We start from the raw sequence: 16,577 nt of genomic DNA, 5'->3' as shown, positions 1-16,577 counted from the left end.
TTCTGATAAACGGGTTTTATTTGCATTTTTCTATTGATTCCTCCTTGAAAGTATATTCCGTGCAGCGTGTGCTAATGTGGTTGTGTTGGCCAGACGGCAGGGCGGCGGCATCGGGCTGTCGGGCGCGTCGTCGTCGTCGCGCATGAAGCGCACGTCGCTGGCGCCGGGCGCGGGCTCCGGCGACGAGTCCTTCGACGACGTCAACGACTCCACCAACAGCGTCGAGTAGCGGCCCCTGCTCACCTCACTCATGTCCATCTAGCTACATGTAACAGCTGCACCTGTTGTTCTATGTCATCCACAGCATGTCACTAGCGGAAGTCCGACGACTACCCAACTCTCGTGTCGAACCATTCCCTTCTATTTAGACGACGGTTCGACGACATGCTAATATTTTTAATAATCAAAAAATACATAAATAATGTCAAACGTGATTAAGTTTCGAGTTTAGTGACTGTTTGACCTTAGGCTAAGTAGTTATTTTTTGCAAATTTATTGTTATTCATTTTTTATATTATTTTTTCATCTATGTTGACGTACTTAATTACTGGAGAACACGTTTCTTCGACGCTATTACATGTAGCTACGCTATACAGCAATAGTAGTTTTGTACATACAATGAACGCGCGGGCTTACATTGAACTACCCTGAATGTGGTCAACATATTGTAGATTAGCGAGACAAAACTACCATTATGTATGAGTGGACTGTAAGTCAATGTAAATCGAGTTATTGTATGGATATAGCGTACAGCTGAGAACGCATAGGCTTTTGTATTTAATATATGTTTTCTTTCATTGTATAATAATATGTATGTACGTAAAATTTTATTGTCATTATGAAATATTTTGAGTACATTTTTTTCGATTCAAGACGTATGAATGTGCTCGCTCGTTTAATCGACAATACTTTTATAATGCATGAATTTATTTTCTTTGTATTTTGGGGCAGAAGCAATGGCCTATATAACGCTCCTGAGGCACTTCCACGGCGAACACATTCATATGTACGTCTCGAACACAACTAAATAACGCGGGTGCTCAATTTACACTTAAATAAATTGCATTTAAACAGTCGAATCTCTGAGAAACAATAGCAATTGGTGATAACCCCCACCCCAGTATTAAACTATACATTCCTAACAATCGAGATTTTCACTTTGCCCAGACAAAGTCGGACGGGTAGATTGTTAAATTACTCATTGGGTGATATTTGTAATGAAATTTTTTAAAGTATTATTAAATTGTGGCAAAATATTACTTATACTGTTTGATTATTGCATTTAAAACGCGACTGAGGTAACCAAGACTGTTGTTGCGATAATTGACCCCCTCCCCACTCCATTATCAATCGTACCGTTTGCTGATTATCTCTGTATACATTGCGCGGCTGGTCGCGCTCAGCCGGCAGCCGAGCTCGCGTCCACTTCCCATCAGTCGAGAGCGACTCCGCTCGGCGAGCCTCACTTCATCTATACAATGTAAATATAATCAGTGTAAGTCACTGAGCGCTTATAGTTGCCATACAAATTTTAATGATAGTTGATAAGTAAACATGTGAGCTTTTGATGTGATGGCATGTGACGTAGTCTCCACCAATACAGACCTAGTTGACTCAATCAAATGCTCAGGCGGCTCAGTTTTTGAAAATAATATTGAGCACAAAATATATAGCTAGCTTACTCACACGTCTAATATTGAGAGGTTTGTGCAAGCATTCTGCTCAAAATCCTGAGCTGCACAGAGTTGCACACGTTTTGCTAAGAAATATTTTTATACAAAGCGAGGCGGCGTCACATGTCACAGTAAGTGTTTAACAATATGTGTCCCTACCATCTCCGTACCCTAACATCTGCATGTAAATACACCCATGTACCGAGCACGTGGTGTCGTGTAAATTTGTTTACATAAATACAAAACGGTATTATTTGTGTCGGCAGGCGAGAGGTTTGCGCTAGAACGGCTTTCTCTTATAGACTTAGGTAAGACTCGTAGTAATAAATTGTGGCCTTAAGTTTTTTTTATTATTGACTTAATACGTAAAATGGATTGGAATCAGTCTCTTGTAACAGAGGCCCTACCTTGTATCGTGCGAGCATTTTTTATCATTATTTACCAGAGTCTACATGACCACTTTTTTTATTCATTATGATAGTTTTCCGAATAATAATATAAAATTTAAATGTAAGTAAACATTGAAGCATAAACTTATTTTACATAAATATTATATTTAATTATTAACAATATTGATAATTGTAAAATTGGCCCTAGGTTGTAACAAGTTATCAGTTGGCATGCCAATTAAACAATTTTTCATGATTTTTATATCATTTGTTTTATTTATCCCCTTACCATTTTATTCAATTAACATATTCGAGTATATTTATATGTTAGAAATGCTAATTTGGATTTTCGCTAGAAGGGTTTCCCACATTGAAAGATAAGGGTAAAGCTGCTGTAAATTGCGGTTTTGATGAAAAGTAAAATCCAAACTTACTAAAGCAACGTTTTATGAACGATAAAATTGACGAATGAATAGAGTTAGAACTATTGTGGATGGGCAGTGTTTGTAACTGTGGATAATTGTGCAACTTGAATAAATTGTGCATCTTTTCCTTAATTCGTGAATATTATTATTATATTGTACACCTAATTTGCTTTCAATCCCTTTTTTATTTTTTTCCCCTACTGAGGGCGGCATTACCAGCCAAAAGTTTTTTTCAAAGCTGCCCTCGAATTCCTATACCAAGTCAATAATTTTGTGAATGATCTAAGGCAAATTTTTCTATAGCCTGCTTACAGATGATAATAGTAATGAATCGATTAAGGCGAAAAAACAATGACAGCTATAATTAATATTTGAAATAACGTCAACATCACCAGATTGCTGAAACCTTAGGCTGAAACTGTTAAATCAATTATGTTTTTCAGTCTGATCAAAGCAAATATACACAAGGTACGTTTTGTAAAATCATAGCACACTTTTTACAGGTTTTTAGCGAGATAACAGCTTAAGATCTGGTTATAACTCATTTATACCTTACCTAAAAAAAATGTTGATTAAATAGAGTTTGAGACTCTTTAAAACTTGAATCCATAGTTATCTGCATAATGTCAATTTTGACAGTGTTGATAATGACATTGACATTCATCGAACTGAACGGGAAGTGTCATAAGAGTGTCAGGCACTTATCAAGTCAACGTAAAGTGTCTTTTGGAGTGTTTTGGATTGGACGTGTTGTCTTTGAATAAAAATTGTTTTCACAGTGATTGTGGTTTAGCACAATTGCCTTTTTAAAGTATACCCAGCGTATTAATTTTTCTATTGTTGATCGTTACCGGTATTCAGTTCTAAAACGCAAAATTTCATTCATCAACATGGATCAAATTGACGAATACTTCGATTTTGCATTAGGCCTAGTTAAATCAGCTGGAAGCCTTATATCTGAGCATGCAAATGGCTGCAAAGTCTTCGAGAAGAAGTCTTGTGACATTGACCTTGTAACTGAAATAGATAAAAAGGTGGAAGACACGCTTATCGGCGGGTTATCGAAACAGTTCCCAGATCACAAGTTTATTGGTGAGGAGACGGTGGCGGCTGGTGGTAAGTGCGAGCTGACTGATGCTCCGACTTGGATCATTGATCCGGTGGACGGCACACTGAACTTTATCCATGGATATCCTCACAGCTGTATCTCAGTTGGCCTCGCGATTAAAAAAGAGTGTGTCGCTGGAATCATCTACAATCCCATCATAGGGCAACTGTTTACTGCCAAGAAGGGAAAAGGAGCTTTCTACAATGATAGACAGATACATGTGTCTCAAATAACAGAGTTGCGCAATGCCTTGGTTGCATTTGAATGTGGCACCAGTCGGGATGAGGAGAGGTGCAAGATTGTGTTTGAAAATTTTAAGCTTATTGTCAACCATGGACATGGCCTGAGGTCTATGGGTTCAGCTGCCTTGAATATGGCTATGGTGGCCCTGGGTGGAGCTGATGCCAACTTTGAGTTTGGGATTCATGCATGGGATATAGCTGCTGGTGACATATTAGTAAGGGAGGCAGGTGGTGTTTGTATTGACCCTGCTGGTGGCCCCTTAGACTTGCTATCCCGTAGAGTGCTTTGTGCCAGCACTCCTGAACTTGCTCAAGAGTTGACTAAAACTCTTGTGCAGTTTTACCCAGAGAGGGATTAGGTAGACGCATGTGTCATAAGTATAATTGTATCTATGTAAATGTGTGTAAATCAAGACTAAATTAACCAAATGTACCAAATTAATATTACCTATGCAATAGGTATTTACCACTTTATTTTATGATGTGATATCAAGTACTTAATGTTCTGTAATCTAACATTTTGTTACTCGTAGTTAATTTTCATGTGTTAAATGTTCTCAGAAGCAGAGAATGACATATTGTGTCCATGTTTTGGTTTGTGTGAGCTATTCTGTTTCACACTGAGTTCATGGAATTTAAAGTACCTAATTAGTTTATTGGCTGTGGATTGTTTTCATTACAATAGCTTGTGTTAACTTGATATATCTGTGTACCATTATGGTAACTATTGACATGTGCTGAATTGTTTAACTTTGCTAGCTAATATTATACTTATTTTTTATATTCTTCTTATTTTGAACCAGTGATCAGTTATCCTTATTTATTTGAGTCAAGGAAAAATATTTGTAAAATAATAAAATTAATTCCTTTGAATAATATATTTTTGTTACAATATCTTATGTTATAAGTTATTGAGCACCTATTCATTGAGTGTCTACTGCTAACATAGATCACAATACAATAATTAAATAAGGTTTTAATACTTACAGAAATTATAAAAAAATGGGCACACCATCAGTATACTCAACTACCCATAATGTCCAAAAACTTCATTATTCAGTCTATAATTTCTGTAACTATTACTTTAGTTTTCAATGTATTACTAGAAGTATCTTATTATTAAACCTTTGTATTAACTAAAAATAAAACAGTCTTGGTCAATCTTGTTTGTCAGTCAGCACTTATCTAATTGTCATGACGAGATCTGTAATAAATATTGTCGCATATAGTAATTAATCATGTACTTATCTTAGTTTATATCATGATATAACAATAAAGTATATTTTATGTCGGTCTAATTTGTCAGTCATTGATTTAAAGTGAGTCATGGTTTAAACCTAGTTAGTTATAAAAAATCTGCCATCGTTTTATCTGTCACGGCATTTACACATTAGACAACGCTATTTTAAATGGAATATTTATTTATGTTAAGCGTTTATTGCCTGCGAAATGAAGAAGTCAATCACTAAATCAGAGTAATCATGTTTTACGGTCAGTCGTGTGTAAAACATGTGTTATGCTAAGTCGCAGCCGCTAATACCTTACGTAAAGTAACACTTAAAGTCTATTAGGGTGAAGTCAGTAGGTAGAACAAAACGTTGTAGTCTTAGTAGATCGTCGAAATAGTAATGTAATTTTTTAAGTCAGTCCAGTCAAGTCGAAGTTAGTCTACAGTTAGTCAAGTTCTTGGGTTTGGTATTTCAGTTATATTGTCAAAGTAGGTCGTAGTCGTCTTAGTCGAGTCATATTTATTTCAGCTTTAGCTAGTCATTCTTTCTACTTCCTAGTTTCTAAGGCTATTCGATTAATTAGCTAGTTTTTTAGTCAGTCAAGTCAATAATCTTTTGGAGATTTTCCTTCTACCTATATCATATTTTAAGACAGTCTGTGAGGTACTGTCAGTCAAGTCTTAATTTACACATATTTTTTTGTAATAGTTTTTCACTTTCATGTATAAAAAATATTTCAGTCCTTAAATTGTTCCAAAATGTCGGGTCGTTACTATCAGTCAGTCAATTTGTGTCAGTCATGTCACATTTTCAAATACTTGATCAGTTATAATATTTTCGTATACAAATTAAATCATTAAGCATTTCTTCACAATTTATACAAATATCTGAAGAAAGTTAATCTAAACGCCGTTTTATCTAAGAATCTAAGCTTGAGATAAGAGTTTTTTGTTATTGGCTTTTAGAATAACTTCCTTACAAACGTTACAAGAGGAAGAATTTAGTTTAAGAGATACAATTCACAATTTATATTTAAAATTCCTAACTACCAATTTGTAGTATATTTCATTTGGATTATCTTTCTATCAATGTTTCCTTGGTCCAGGTCTCCGCCTCTTATGATTGTTAATTGTTATCGGTCTAGGAATCTCCTTCAGGGCGTAAGGGTCTCCCTTTAAATTCGGCATCGAATGCTGTTCAGGTAAGTCCAAGTTTTCCTCGTACACTGCCCATTGCGATGCACTGAAATATAAATCTGAATGAGAACAATTCATGGATAACAAGACGGGAGCGAAAGAAATTCACTGACATTCTTACCTGATCTCACTGGGTATTACTTGGAATGCAACAGATGGTGTTTTAGCGGAACTTGTGGGCTTCACCTTGTTGCGATGCCGAGTCTGATTCTTCGGCTTAACTTCTATATCATCTAGCGACGGTATCTTATCAATCGACGATCTTTCTTCTACGTTAACATCTTGGTTGGCTATTGAGCCGGAAGTGTCTTTTGTAACCTCTCTCTTTTCTTCTTTATTAGTCAGTTTATGTGGGATACCTTTGTCAGTGTCAGAGTACTTGTGAAGGACATTTCTTATGTAGTAGTACTTGTTACTATTTATTGGTATTTCATCGTTTCTCCTCGTCGGTCTTTGTAAGTATGGCTTGGTGGCCGTGTCGTATAAGTAGAATGTCGATAGTTTCATGTTCTTATCAGTGGTTGCGTCAAATGTTGAGAAGTCTTTGCTGATAGTATCTGCTTTATGTCTTTCAAGAACTTCCTTATTGTCAGTCAAGTCGTTGTCAATTTTATCGGTCCTGTCCTTGTCAGTCTTGTCAATCTTTTTCTCTGTAGTACTTGCTTCACCTTTGTAGGTTCCTACGTACCCGAAAGTCACTAGTTTGTACAAGTCAGTTGTGCTATCGCTTTTAGTGTCAGTTTGGTCAGTTAATTTATTTTTTTGAGTAATAGGTTCCTCATTAGATCTAGCAGAAGATGGGTAGGTATGTTTGGTGGTATAAGTTGGTCTGTTATTTCTATAGTTTTGGTTGTCTGGTCTGTTGTAATAGTAAGGTTTGTTAGGTCGTCTGTAAGTATCGTCATATGTTTGGTAAGTGACCTTTACTACGTCTCTGTCAGCTGGAGGTCGTCCTGTCGTGTGTCGTCTAGTCGTGTGGCGCCACGACTCTGTGGGTCTCGGCACGTAGTTAATCAAGTAAGTGTATTTGTCAATGTTTTCTGTAACAGTTATAACGGGTCTGTTATGGTAAGGTCGCTTGTGTGCTACATTGTTTATAACAACGGATTGCACTTGTTGCGTGTCTTCGTCATCCTCATAGTCATATTCGTCATATTTGTTTGACGGGCGACGCCTCGAGTCAATTTTGACGTCGTCGAAGCGTCGGCTTTTATTTTTAAAGTCAAGTTTGTCATCAATTTGTACGTCACGTCTGGTCACAGCGGGTCTAGTCGTTATGTTAGGTTTGTTAGTCGTCGAAGTCTCGTCAATGTCTTTAGTCAAAGTAAAGGTCAGTTCGTCATTGTCACTGTCTGTTGTTTTAGTAACGTTAAGTAGGTCTGGTGGATTTTCTTTAGTCAAACTTTCGATGGTCATATTTTTAATAGTACTGGTGTTGGTCGTGTCAGTCAGTTTATTTTTATGAGGTTTCATTGCACCCTTTAGAAGTGTCTTTTTAGTTGTTAATGGTCTTGATGTTGTAGTTGTTTTCTTTGGTCTTTGTGTAGTCGCCTCAGATTTACTAATGTCATTGTCAGATTCTGAGTCTATTTCAATCCAGGGCGAAAGATCAAAATTGTTTAGTAATCCATTTTGGCAGGATATTCTGTCATTATCAGGGTTGTCAGGGGAAAGGAAGACGAATGGCTGGACTGTGTCAATACTGTCTAAGGTTCGGCAGAGGACTTGGGCAAAGGAGATCCTACGAATCTGTTGTAGCTGTGCTGGTGTAAATGATGAGTCGAAGCCTCCGTTTTCATACCTGAAATATTTTATTTTGAAATGGGTTGGATATGACATTTTTATTACTCCCCAAGATGTAACTTATGGTTTTGACTGTAAATGCTTAAAACTCTTCTGATAACGTTCCCGTTTGTTGTAAATTGTGATACAATTTGTCAAAACAACCAAATCTTAACCTTGCGTTTCTCAAGTATGATGACTCAATGGTAATTAATAACTAATTGTGAGAAGATAGAGGGTAAAACAAGAAAGATGTGTCTTCCTCAACCCTCCTTATTCCGTTAGAGCTTACCAAAAGCGATCTCCTTTTCTGAGACTCGCGAACTGCTGTGCTATGATGCAGGCAAAAGTAGGGCCCACTAGTCCTCCCACCACAGGCCGCTCCGCCATACCCGCAGTGAATAGGTCGATATCATCCACGTGCCTGAAAAATAACGTGTAGATATGTTGTGAAAATATAATTCTAACTGAGGACTTCAAAAGCGATAATGTGTTGCAGTTGATTATAATGTAAGCTATCGATTTGGTACCAGTCTGCTAAACGACACTTACCTATACAACGTCTTCATTTTCCTCGCAGCTCTTGCTGGCATCACTCTGAACAGATCTTCAAACTCTTCGATAGTAGACAGACCACATGGTTCCCTCCAGAATGTATAGGGTGGTACTCCATGATCCCTCCCTCTCTGAATATTGATAGCAGCCAAGTCCATCCCGAAGTCGAAGTGAGGAGTTTGGAACAGGTGGTTCGTGAGCTCTCCAGTTATGAACTCGTCTCGTTTTTGGATAGGCTGGTTCAGCATGCCGAGGAGAAGGCGGTCCACTGCACCGATAGACCAGATGTTGGAGGGGTTTGTCAGCTCGTCGTGTAGGGAAACATCTTGAAAAGGAAATTGGATTATACCCTTAAGTTTCTGTCAGCTTTATTTTGTTCTGTATAAAATTATCATGTGACGTATCTTCGATCGGTTTACCGTGTTAGAATAAACTTACTATTGCTCATAGGACGATGGAATTTGTCGAACCGCACCATGGAAGACTGCACGAGGCTGTGTCCGAACCTGAACGCTGCAGAGCCGAAGGAGCTCGCTGGGCTGGGGTTGATCTTCGGATTATAACCTTTATAGAAGCCCTTCTTTTGCAGGTCCAGTTCAAAGCGACGGATTACTTCGGAACCTGCAAAAAAGTGGGATGACTTAGATACCGGTTGGCAATCAGGTTAAAATCATATTGCAAGTCATCAGCACAGTTTAATTTGATTTAAAACATTCATTAATTTAACGGGTTCCTTCATACCTAGCACTATAGGAAGGAATTCTCTGTACGTGATGTGCTGGACCATCGCCCCAACAATCTTGCGCGTCTCCTGATAGATCTTCTCATCGCTCCAGTGAGGGTTCAGATGGGTCAGTTCTTGTGCCATCCTGGAATTTGTCAAGAAGTTGATTTTTTAGGCATTGTCATAATATGGTAAGGTTTTGTATATCGAAATCGTTAGGTGTCACTAAGTCTATTTATGTTGAATATGCTTTAGAACCTATTTATGAACCAATTAAATTCAATCTACTTAGGCTACAAATATAGTATTTTAAACGCTAGACAGTAAATGGACTTACTAAGCTATTATTTTTGCCATAAAATAACGTAAGCATACCTGTTATGCTGCCTAAGCCATACAATATGAGCAGCCACAAGTCCTGGATGCTCATTGACTCTACCGTCTCCGGATTTGAAGCAGTCGGTGGAGACGGCGCCCTTGCGACACAGCTCGTCACGTCTCTCGGGCGGTAGGACTGGGCGGCGCTGTTGAACTCGCCCGTATTGCAGCATACCTGGTAAATGCAGCAAATTATTATGTGAAAGTTACAAAATACTCATTTAATTCTGCTCAGTTCAAGATTAAAAACAAAGGAGCCATTTAGAATGAGACTTAACAGGGACTTTTAGGAGTTGCTGTCATGTCTAACAGACAGATGTTTAGAATTTATTTTACGAGTGAACTGTAATGCCGTTGATTGTCATGTGTTTTCTAAAACGTTATATCCTTACCATTTCGGAACAACCTCAGCTTGTCGGACTTCGATGCTGAACTCCCATACAGCGGCGACCCATCGATATAGGCAGACACTTGGTTCAGCTGTTCTCGCCAGCCGAGTGCGCAGTCATCGCGAGGAGCTGGAGACGAGCGCACGAAGTCCAAGCACTTCACTCCGCGAGGTCCGTAGAACGGGTCTGATGATGGAACCGGGATTGGGAAGCATTCGGGATGCTGTGGATTGAAAGCAGTAGATTTAATGTGGATAAATTTAAACGATTTAATTTCGTCTTACTGCTTAGTGATAAGTTACAGGTATTAGTGGTAGTATCCTCACCAAAAACTCCTTCGGCACGAAATCCCTGCCACCATCCTTGCAGCACCGCGGCACTGACCCATTGAACCCTCGGGACTGCGACGACGACGTGACATCATGATCCACAAACTGTCCCCACTGCATCAGCAGATGCGTCACCCCTATCGTCTCAGCGTTTTTGTCTTCATGAACTGAGGAGCTGATCTCTCTCGCTGAAGGGAGCTTGGACCCGAAGATTGAGATCCTCGGAGCCTGCAGACCGTCGGAGTAGGATGGTGGGAGGAAGCGCTGCACTGGGGTCATGGTAGAACCCCATCGCGGACGGTTTACGTTGTTGCATGTGCCATCGTGGGTCCGGTATCTGAGGGTTGCAAGAAACATGCTCAAGTTGAGTTGTAGATTTTTTTTAATGTGCGAGAATTTCATCGTTAAGTGTAATCTATAGAAGCTATTACATCATCATGGTTACACCACTCTTAATTAGCTGAGCGTTTAGGGTCGTAAGTCTATCCAAAGGTCAAACTGGTTTTGGTATTTAGATTTTACACTACGTATAACTCAATATAAATTCAAGTAAGTTATTAAAATGACTCAGATGATTTGAAACCTTACCTCTTTGAAGCGGGGGGACATTTAGGGGCTCCTCTGAGAGGACAGTGCTGCATGAGAGGTGACTGCTTCATGGCACTCGCCGTCGGGAACTGGGCCTCCTCCCCGCGACCTTCCAAACCATCGCCATTGCCACCACTGAAACAAGTAATAAGATGTTACAGAAAACGCTCGAAGAAAGAACTAAGTTATTCTTATAATAACCTTATTAAGCCGCGCATAGTTGACGGCCAATATCAAACATTCAAACACTTCTTCTATGGCAGGTCTGATACGATCTTTGAATTTCTTGTGAAAAAAGCAGTAGGTACTCTAGCAGATTAGCACGTTTATGTTCAGATGTTTTACTGTTTTGTGTACATAAACTTCTAAATAAATGCGAAATAAATATTAAAAAAATCTAGGCTCGAAGAAATAGGGGAATAAAGATTGGCAGAAACTTTTTTTTTTAAGAAACAAACATAATTCTTCGGCAATAAAAATATCGCTCATAATAATTAATTAAATTCGAACAGTGTCTTGATTGGAAGAGGTTGATTTTTTTATACTGTTGAAAACGTTTTAAGTAGTATGATATTTCTTCGTATTCTTTAACAAAGTAATACGATATGATTAATTGAAACCAGATAATGCACACTCATAAACATTCAGAAAGTAGCTATTATTTTAATTATACTTGTAACGCACATATTATGCAGGCATTGGCAAGCGACGATCATTACTGGAAAATCTGATGTTATGATTAATGCCAATTGCGTGTACCAAAACAAAATTTTAAAACAGTTGACTTTCAGGGTATGGCTATAAAATTTGGAAAAAAAATGTACATGTCCAAGTAAAGAAACGGTTTTCATCAAGTTTCTAAAATGCAGCGTTGAATGGAAAATATCACAAAGTTCAGGAGCGCAATCTATATTTCTATAAACACCAATCTTGTTATCAAGTCGGCAATATTAACTAACGAAGACCATAGTTCGAAGTGACAACATAAGCACAGAAACATTGCAAAACCCAACCGGATTCAAAGGCGGATTTAGTACAGTACCATTAAATAAATATAAATCGTGATGAGCAGTAATGGTCAACTATCACCTCACAAAACTGCAACTGATCGTTGAAAGGTCAACTCCAATGCCACTAAGACCTTTATGCTCTGACATAAAGTTCAAAATAGCGTAAACACTATTTATCTAAACTTTAAATATTCTTGCTATAAATAATCCCAAGGCTTTAATATAAAGCCGTGATCGTAAAAATTCAAGGGAGTGATTTCGTTCTGTTGGATTTCGAAAACCGATGGAGTTCTGTGGTGAAAGTGAAATGAGAAACATGTTTGTTCTAGAAATTATCGCTTTTATATAATTTTGGTTGACACACCGAACTATTGACATACTCCAGGTGTTATTTTGGAGTTGAAGGTATTTTTCTAAATAGATAACACGAACATATAACTTAAAACGATAAGATGAGTAAAAAACTTCGAATCATTTTCACAAGACTTATTTTTCAGCCTGAAACAGCTTTCTTTTCCCGAAATACTAGAACCCAGGGTAACGTTCCTATGCCTACAGTTGTACCTTACGCATCATTTAACACAAGGAAACGAATGTAAATAGTTCAGCTATGAAGAAGCCAAGTGCACCAGGAAGTGGGTGTATTCATTAGTTTAATAGCCGTCTTTATTGGATGCACTCAATGCGTGCGTGCGTGAGGTTTAATGCGTTTTGTTTAAATAGCGCAAGCCACGAACGACAGGCAGGGAGACTGCGTATCTAGCGAAAGTAAATTTTGCAAAGAAGTTGCTGGCAAAAATATTGATTAATTTGTAGATAATAATTTCGAGATTCTTACCTACACATAAAGTTTATTAGACGCATGCATATGAAAAACATACAACAATTGCTCAAATCACATGCATAAAAATATTGAGACTCAGAACAAACATTCGTGGGTCTAACAAATCTGGTCCTAAGTGGTAACCGCTTCAAAAGAGCTTGAAAAAGCTTATTAGATTCTTTTTATCTAGTTTTAAAATATTTCAAATTATACCAGCCTTCTAGATTTCATAAAATTGAGGTTAGTGGCTATCTAAAATAGTTCCGTGAACATTTAAAGTAAACTCGATAGCCTTGCACTTAAGATAAAACGCAGATAAAGAGCCATCTAGAGTGCTATATTATTTGTGTTTCGGAGAAATCCTTATGAGTTCTATGATAGGTGAAGGGAAGCTACGGAACTGAGGGTCTACCGCCATGTATTAAAGTTATGGTTTTGGAAACGTGACTTAAATAAACGGCGTAGAGCAGTACTCGACCACAACTGCAATAATATTACTTTTAAAATCACTTTTGCATCGGTGGAAGAGAGATGCAGCTCTACGTTATGTAGTGTGCTTTCTCGCTTGCACTATCATGACAATATTATTTTTAAAAGTGGTGATGGCCTCTAACAAGTCAATTTAAACCTCCTACTAAACTCTACCTATTCTATTTCGATAAACTGTGCTTGAACATGTGACAAAATCAACGTTTCGCTCGCGAAAACTTTAAATCGCTACATTTTTCAGATACGCAGAGTTATACGATGTAAATTTCGCGGATTTGCACCATCACCGAAGATTTTATACTTTAGACGGACATAGCATTGCAGTAGACGAATGGTAACTCTATTCCACAATTTTATTAATATTAAATACCTAATTTATGATGTTTGCCAAGTGACGCCATGAGGCATGTGAAACGTACTTCTTCTGCAAAATACGCTCTACCTGGTAGACACATTGACCCAAGCATTCCGCTTAAGAGCTAGTAAAAGTGTAAACGACGATTTAAACACCGGTTTCCCTTTCTGCATTGGTGTCGAACAAACATTATGAACAGACAACACTTCGGTAAGGCCAATATTTAACTTGTTGATGGTTCGGTAACGTAAGATGTGTAAAAACCAATATGAGGACGTCGCTGAACAAGTTTTCGTTTTTAGCTTCTTAAGAGATTGTTTTCATATTGTTTTTCATCAGATGTGTTGCGTGTTGCCAGTTTGATTCCCGCAATTGACAAATATTTGTGTGATCCACAAATGCTTGTTTGAAGCATAATTATATAATTGATCATAGTTTATTTGAATTAAATGTTATTTGCGAGTCATAGGTATTTTTTAAAGAAGCAAAATATACATTTTTTAAGTCATGCGTAAAGTGAACTTGTTTTAATAATGTATTAATAGTAAAATTTTCATCGAAATTGTTTTTTTTAAATACACGGTTATATTTTTATTATTACTACTAACAAAGGGCAAAGTTTTACTGAGACAGTTCACAATACCTTTACGAAAAGAAAGTTTAAAGAAATCTTTTCGTTGGATTAAACCAAGAGGTGTCGAAGATGACATTGTTAACCATAAACAAAAAAAAAGAAAACAAAGTTTATGTGTAGATAATCTATGGGTGTGTTCTCATGCATATGTATGATATTCTTATTTGATAATAAAGGTGCGTTTATACTGTAGTTTACACTATAGTATATACGTCCATGTGTGACCCCAAGTGAAAGCGAACCGGCTTTCGCTCGCGTTCACATAATAATTATAGATTTGCGTACATGCTTGTTATGAAAGTCAGACAGACAATCATTCATTAAATATTTTCTTCATATTTGTTTCACATTCATTTGTTCAATGATGGAATTTTTATTTTATTACCAGAATAAAAAATATAGCTTATTTTTCCTTGTAAGCACGGATCTGGAAATCCTGAATGTCATCAAATTCACAGCATGATTTGATATGTTTCTGCTAGCTACCACATGAGAAAAAATAATGCCAAACAATTTAAAATAAAGACTACATTACAACATTCGAGTTTATTGAAACAAATACATTTGCTTCCGAAGTTTTTCTTAAAGTTGGATCTCGATATAATTAATTCAGATTTCGTAAAATAAAATAAGCCAATAACGCCCATTGTAATAGGAAATAAACCTATTGTTTTTAATCACGCATGGTTCTAGAAATCAGTCCACAATTGAAACTTTCATGTCTAAAAAACCTACATATTGTCCGACCTGGGAATCGAAGTCAAGACCACGGTTCTCAACAATCTCGTTTCCGATCATTAAGTGAATGTAGCAAAAAGTAAACACTAAATTCAATTACAGTAATTAATTAAACTAATTAAAAAATAAACGTAGGTGTATAAATAAACTAATTAATTAATTATAATTATAGTTCATGGTTTTGCTTCTATTATGGCATTGACATGGATTAGCGTGTCAATTTTGGATTTAAATTAATGCAAGACAGAAGGTCGCGTAATTATAAGTTCAAAGTTTTGTTTTTTTAAGCAATCATAATATTTATATTTTTTTTAAATTGGATGCTACTGAATATTGTGAGCTTTTTCTCGCCACTAGTTAATTTTAATGTGTTCTTGATATTATTACTTTTTTTTAAGAGCAGAGATCTTTCAAAATCACTCGTCTATTAAGACCCTATTCCTGGCCACTTTAAACTCAATTCCCGCGTTACTTAATATATAAATAAAATCATAAAGTATGTACCAACCTGCATTTCCCGCCCAACGGTCAAGTCCAGTCAGTCAATCCAAGTCAAGTCACGTCATATTGTCACACAAGTCACTGTCACAGTTACGTCACTCAGTCATAACCATCGTCTTAGTCATAAAAACACAGTCATACTCGTCTATGCTTAAAAAAAAAGAAGACTAGAATTTGAATTTGGCGCGCGAGAATGTCAGTGCGCGTCGGGCCGCCATCGCGTCCGCGCTCAACTGTCGAGGGGGGAGGAAAGCGCGCGCTCAAATACTACCACTACTACTCGCAAAATGTCGTAATTATAATTTTAAAAGGTGCATGTTGACATTAGCCGGTGCTACGGTACGATAAACAGTGGTAAACAATTTGATTTGGAACTGATCAATTCTTTTATGGTGTACGATTGATCAGTATCTCGTGAGTTGCGTTTCGGATGCTGATTTTCTTGCGAGAATTGTCAATTTGCTAAATTAAACTACGCAATATAATACTGCTCTTCCGTAGTTGATAACCAAATATTTTAATTAAAACAATTAATATTAATTTATTGTTAAAGTTAATTCTCGTGTGTATCTTTAAGTTATGACATATTTCTGCGAAGGTAACTGTGTCTATTCGAATGTCAGTAATTCATTGATATTTTTAACTAATTTATTTACATATTAAAATGTATAATTCTTCATCAGATATCTAATATCAGAATAAAACGACCTTTACTTCCGCATTCAATATCAAGTAAATGGCGTTCTTAAAAAAAGTACAAAATAATGCAGTTATGGAATAATCAATGTCTCTTATCCCATAATTCTCATTTGCTGGGATAAAAGTTGCCTACGACATGAGTTCTGATTTAAATAAAACCTGTATTTTATGCCATATGCAAAAAGTAGAAATATCACTAACTTTGACTTATCGATTTTTTTCAAAGGGAGTTGTCAAAAAATCCTCAAAGCACCTAGAATACCTAACACATTTATCCGTGCATATATTACGTTTGCCAGTGGCATTCAAATACCGAACAAA

The 16,577-nt window shown here is 37.0% G+C and overlaps 3 protein-coding genes across 5 annotated transcripts in view; 2 read left to right on the top strand and 1 right to left on the bottom strand.

The window, feature by feature from the left end:
• LOC113492215 (myosin heavy chain, non-muscle) overlaps nucleotides 1–1,761 on the top strand; it is a 72,604-nt gene extending 70,843 nt beyond the window's left edge. Inside the window, exon 27 of one of the 2 annotated variants that reach the window (XM_026869581.1) lies at nucleotides 94–1,761. In XM_026869581.1, coding sequence (XP_026725382.1) covers nucleotides 94–229 — 136 coding nt within the window. In that variant the 3' untranslated portion in view covers nucleotides 230–1,761. The remainder of the gene's footprint in view (nucleotides 1–93) is intronic. The other variant, XM_026869582.1, reaches the window with a different exon arrangement.
• Nucleotides 1,762–3,144: 1,383 nt separating this feature from the next.
• LOC113492218 (inositol monophosphatase 1) lies at nucleotides 3,145–5,135 on the top strand. Its single transcript, XM_026869588.1, has one exon. It carries the CDS (start codon nucleotides 3,378–3,380, stop codon nucleotides 4,194–4,196), a length of 819 nt encoding a protein of 272 aa, XP_026725389.1. The 5' UTR covers nucleotides 3,145–3,377; the 3' UTR covers nucleotides 4,197–5,135.
• LOC113492216 (chorion peroxidase-like) overlaps nucleotides 4,704–16,577 on the bottom strand; it is a 44,992-nt gene continuing 33,118 nt past the window's right edge. Inside the window, exons 1-11 of one of the 2 annotated variants that reach the window (XM_026869584.1) lie at nucleotides 15,565–16,210; nucleotides 11,008–11,142; nucleotides 10,417–10,756; nucleotides 10,094–10,313; nucleotides 9,699–9,876; nucleotides 9,341–9,468; nucleotides 9,038–9,220; nucleotides 8,597–8,924; nucleotides 8,337–8,468; nucleotides 6,384–8,063; nucleotides 4,704–6,308 (exon numbers count right to left, since the gene is read on the bottom strand). In XM_026869584.1, coding sequence (XP_026725385.1) covers nucleotides 6,152–6,308; nucleotides 6,384–8,063; nucleotides 8,337–8,468; nucleotides 8,597–8,924; nucleotides 9,038–9,220; nucleotides 9,341–9,468; nucleotides 9,699–9,876; nucleotides 10,094–10,313; nucleotides 10,417–10,756; nucleotides 11,008–11,078 — 3,417 coding nt within the window. In that variant the 5' untranslated portion in view covers nucleotides 11,079–11,142; nucleotides 15,565–16,210 and the 3' untranslated portion in view covers nucleotides 4,704–6,151. Of the gene's footprint in view, nucleotides 6,309–6,383; nucleotides 8,064–8,336; nucleotides 8,469–8,596; nucleotides 8,925–9,037; nucleotides 9,221–9,340; nucleotides 9,469–9,698; nucleotides 9,877–10,093; nucleotides 10,314–10,416; nucleotides 10,757–11,007; nucleotides 11,143–15,564; nucleotides 16,211–16,577 lie in introns of those variants that run through there. The other variant, XM_026869583.1, reaches the window with a different exon arrangement.

This window comes from Trichoplusia ni, chromosome 3 (assembly GCF_003590095.1).
Source record: "Trichoplusia ni isolate ovarian cell line Hi5 chromosome 3, tn1, whole genome shotgun sequence".
NCBI classification, from domain to species: Eukaryota; Metazoa; Arthropoda; class Insecta; order Lepidoptera; family Noctuidae; genus Trichoplusia; species Trichoplusia ni.
This window is presented reverse-complemented; position numbering and strand designations above follow the sequence as displayed.

What these genes read in the sequence shown, in the direction of transcription:
- LOC113492218 (XM_026869588.1), top strand. Translation starts at nt 3,378, where the DNA reads ATGGATCAAATTGACGAATACTTCGATTTTGCATTAGGCCTAGTTAAA.